The 4,113-nt window shown below is 56.0% G+C and overlaps 1 protein-coding gene across 1 annotated transcript; it reads left to right on the top strand.

Moving 5' to 3' along the window:
• Positions 1-2,851: 2,851 nt before the first annotated feature.
• RNF222 (ring finger protein 222) lies at positions 2,852-3,487 on the top strand. Its single transcript, XM_061141066.1, has one exon. It carries the CDS (start codon positions 2,852-2,854, stop codon positions 3,485-3,487), a length of 636 nt encoding a protein of 211 aa, XP_060997049.1.
• The last annotated feature ends 626 nt before the right edge of the window (positions 3,488-4,113 follow it).

The following is a 4,113-nucleotide window of genomic DNA, read 5'->3' as shown; positions in this document are numbered from 1 at the left end:
CAGCAACACTCAATAAATAACTGTTGAATAACTGGATACACGAATGGATGGATGGATGGATGGGTGGACTGATGGAATTGCCACCATACACCTCTGGGGAGTTATGAAACGCAGGGGGCCATGTTAGCAGTTGGTCAGCTTAAGAAAATCAAGGTCATCCCGATAAAAACCTCAGTTTAGACAGCTGCAAGTATGTTATGAAACAAAAATGTCTGTGACACTGGAACCACCAACTTAATAACCTACCACCCCTCACTTACCCACTCCTTTGTCATCTTTTCTGGTTGTTATTCTGATTCCAGGGGAGCTGCCCTTGGTCAGGGGCATGAGTGTTTTTAGTCATCTATATGATAAGAAACATCTGGGGAGGAGAGGGAAGGCAAGTGCTAGGAGGAGAAAGGACTGAGCCTGACTGACAACATCCAGTGCCAAAGAAATGATGCTTTAGCATTGTAGTGTTGGAGAAGACACTTGAGAGTCCCTTGGACAGCAAGGAGATCCAACCAGTCCATCCTAAAGGAGATCAACCCTGAGTATTCACCAGAAGAACTGATGCTGAACCTGAAGCTCCAATATTTGGCCACCTGATGTGAAGAGCTGACTCACTGGAAAAAGACCCTGATGCTAGGAAAGATTCAGGGCAGGAAAAGGGGGCAACAGAGAATGAGATGGTTGGATGGCATCACTGATTCAACAGGCATGAGTCTGCCATGCATAGTGAAGGACAGGGAAGCCTGGTGTGTTGCAGTCCATGGAGTTGCAAAGAGTTGGACACTTCTTAGTGACTGAACAACATCAGTCATTTATTGAGTATTTACTATGTGCAAGACTTTTCATTCATGGCAGCTCACTTAACACTCTGGACAACTCTGAGAAGAAGCCAGTACTATTATCATCAACCCCACCTGAGAGATGGGAAACTGAGGCTCAGATAGGTTATGCAGACAATAGTGGGCATATCAAGGATTTGAAGCCAGCTTCAGGGTCTGAGTACTTGCACCCCCTCCCCTGGCCTGGAGGCCACACTGACCACCTCGGAGATCGAGATTTGAAAACACCTGCAAAGGCTTTGGTGCTGCCACCAGGGCCCCCGGTCCCCTACCCCTACCTCTACATATTTTTGCTCTTTGTTGGTTATGGGGTATTTTCAACTTGGCAAAATGGGCTTGGAACCAAGTTAAGAGGAAAGAGAGCGTCCAAAAGATCTGTGATTGAACCAATTCTCGTCTGTCCTCTCCCATTAACTAGTTTTGTTCCCACTATGTCATTTCTTAGTGGCTCAGCAGGAAAGAATCTGCCTGCAATGCAGGAGACATGGGTTCAGTCCCTGGGTCGGGAAGATCCCCTGGAGAAGGAAATGGCAACCCACTCCAGTATTCTTGCCTGGGAGATCCCATGGACAGAGGAGCCCGGCAAGCTACAGTCTATGGGGTCACAAAAGTCAGACACGACTGAGGGACTAAACAATAGCGACAATGTCATCTCTCGGGTTTGGGGGCTCCCACACACCATTCTAGCTCTCAGTGTCCAGGGGGGTTTTGATGGAAGAACATATTACATCAGCAACCCCTCAGAAGGACGATGTGATCACGTGACCATTTGCTCACAGTCCTTCTAAAGAGGCTGTTCTAGGACTTCACTGGCAATCCAGTGGTTAAGATTCCATACTCCCAGTGCAGGGACATGGGTTCCACCCCTGGCCAGGGAGTAAGATCCCACACGCTGCCTGGTGAGGCCAATAAATAGATAAATAAATAAACAGGCTGTTGGAAATGAACTTAGATGACACAGCTGCGATACTGGGAACGCGTGGAGGAATGAAAACACTGGCCCTGCGTCACACACCCAAACAGGGGCTCCCTGTCAAATCATCACCTTGGGGAACTGCACTTAATCCAACAACACTGCTCTGCTGAGAGCATCCTTGGAGCCTCTCTTTAGCTCTCAGGTAACATCTGAAACCCACCTGTCACTTCATGGTGACTCTTTTTTTTTTTTTTTTGACTCTGTCTCTTTGATTTTAAATAATCTCATGTCCCTTGGGCATTCATTTGCTCTTACCAGACTGGGCGCTGGGTGACCTTTGGCCGTTTCCAAATACCAGACGTATCCTCGAAGGATGAAAACCTGCCTTCACAGAGGTTGATTGGAAGGTTCTCTCACAACCTTGGGCAGGCTGCCGAGAAGAATCTGAAGGATGACTGAGCTGTGGTGGGCGGAGGAAGGAGCCCACAGCTCCCTGACGTGACTGCACGGCTGGCCAGCCAGCATTTGGATGTGTAAGTTTTAAGTTTTATTCTCAAATCCCTCATTGCTTTCCAGCTGCGCTTAGCATAGAGGAATGGGAGCCAGGGGCTGAGGACAGTTGTATGGGTCAGCCAACCTGAGCGGGGAGATGGAGGGGCAGCAGAGGCTTTCCGGGAGAACAGTCACAATGGGCTCAACACACAGCCCCACTGGAGCCTGGACTGGGCGGGGTGGGGGGAACCTCGGCTGAGCCACCTGCCTCCCCTGGGGAACGGGTCCTCCTGCCTCCACTGGGGGCTTGAGACCAGGGAGAGGGGAGGGGTGACCACAGGCGACACACATGTGGTGGTGAGGGATCAGGGGGCTACACCTTGGCCTCTGCCTACCTCCTTCCAGTGGGGGGTGGCTGGGATCTCTGCTTGTCAGTCCCCCAACTCCCCTTCCAGCAGTGCCCTCTCATCTCCTCCCCAGGGTCCTGGTGTGATTTGGGGAGGTCCCTGAGGAAGAGAGGCAGCAGGGAGGCAGGCAGGGGAACCAGGCCGGAAAAGGCACTGATGCTCAACCCTTCCCGCCCACAGCCAGGGCCCTGCCCTCCTGCTCGGCCATGTCTGAGGGCGAGAGCAAGGACAGCTCGGGCAGTGAGTGCCCCGTGTGCTACGAGAAGTTCCGAGAGCTGCAGGGCGCCAGCCGGACGCTGAGCTGCGGCCACGTGTTCTGCCATGACTGCCTGGTCAAGTACCTCCTGTCCACGCGTGTGGACGGCCAAGTCCAGAGGACCATCGTCTGCCCCGTCTGCCGCTATGTCACCTTCCTCAGCAGGAAGAGCTCCCGCTGGCCCGCCAAGCTGGACAAGAGCTCCCAGATCCTGGCCGTGCCTGTGGGCCTGCCCCCCACACCACTGCCAGATGCCCTGGGCCACACCAACCCCCTGGCCCTCTCCCAGCCCATCTGGAGATCATCCCCGGGCCAGGGCGGCCAGCTGCCCTTGGACCCACCGCCCAGCCTGCCCCGGGAGCCACAGATCTTCATCATCAGCCGCCATGGGATGCCCCTCGGGGAGCAGGACAGCGTCCTGCCGCGGCGCAGTCTGGCAGAGCTCTCCGGGGCCTCCCCGGCGCCCAGCTCCACCCGGTCCTTCTGCTGCCGCTCCCGGGCCCTGCTGCTCATCACCCTCATCGCCGTGGTGGCTGTGGTGGCCGCCATCCTCCCCTGGGTGCTGCTGGTGAGAAAGCAGGCGTGAGCGGGGGCACCAGTCAGAGAGCCCCGCTGGAAGCTGCCCGCTCGCACAGCCAGGCTGGCCGTGGCCTGGAAGGGGCCCCAGTGCGGCCCTGGGCCAGCCGAGCCTCAGGGGCAGCCCGGGGCAGAGATGGGGTGTTAGGGTGCTAACTGGCGTCACCTGGCTCTTCACTCCCAGCAGGGATCAGAAAGGACCAGGAGGCAGGACCTCTGAGGCAAGAGCTTGGGTAGGGCAGGGGAACTCTAAGCTGAGAAGGAAACTCCAGGTTCTAGGCCAGGGAGGAAGTGTGATGGACGCCCCTCCTCAGAAACCACAGCGGGGGTACACCTCAGCAAATACGCGTCCCTCCTCTAGGCTAGAACCCAGTGAGGCTGGGGGTGGGGTGGGTAGCTGCCTCACCTGTGGGTGTCCCCATCTGCCAGGTGACCTACCCAAGGCCAGGTGGGACTCCGCCGACTGGGGGCACCTCCTGCTGGAGGGGGCCCACGAGTGAGACCCCTCCAGGTCAGAACTGCGGGCCAGGGTCCCCGGCATGCTCCCAGGAGCAAGCAGAAGGGATGGGGTGGCACAGGGACCAAGGCACGTGTATTCCCCAGAATCTCAGCACCATCCCCCCACCCTGTCCCTGA

Source organism: Dama dama, chromosome 5 (assembly GCF_033118175.1).
Source record: "Dama dama isolate Ldn47 chromosome 5, ASM3311817v1, whole genome shotgun sequence".
Lineage (NCBI taxonomy): Eukaryota > Metazoa > Chordata > Mammalia > Artiodactyla > Cervidae > Dama > Dama dama.
Note: the sequence above shows the minus strand (reverse complement) of the source record. Positions and strands in the feature narration are given on the sequence as shown.

Excerpts from the sequence above, each read along its gene's own strand:
- RNF222 (XM_061141066.1), top strand. The coding sequence starts at position 2,852 with ATGTCTGAGGGCGAGAGCAAGGACAGCTCGGGCAGTGAGTGCCCCGTG.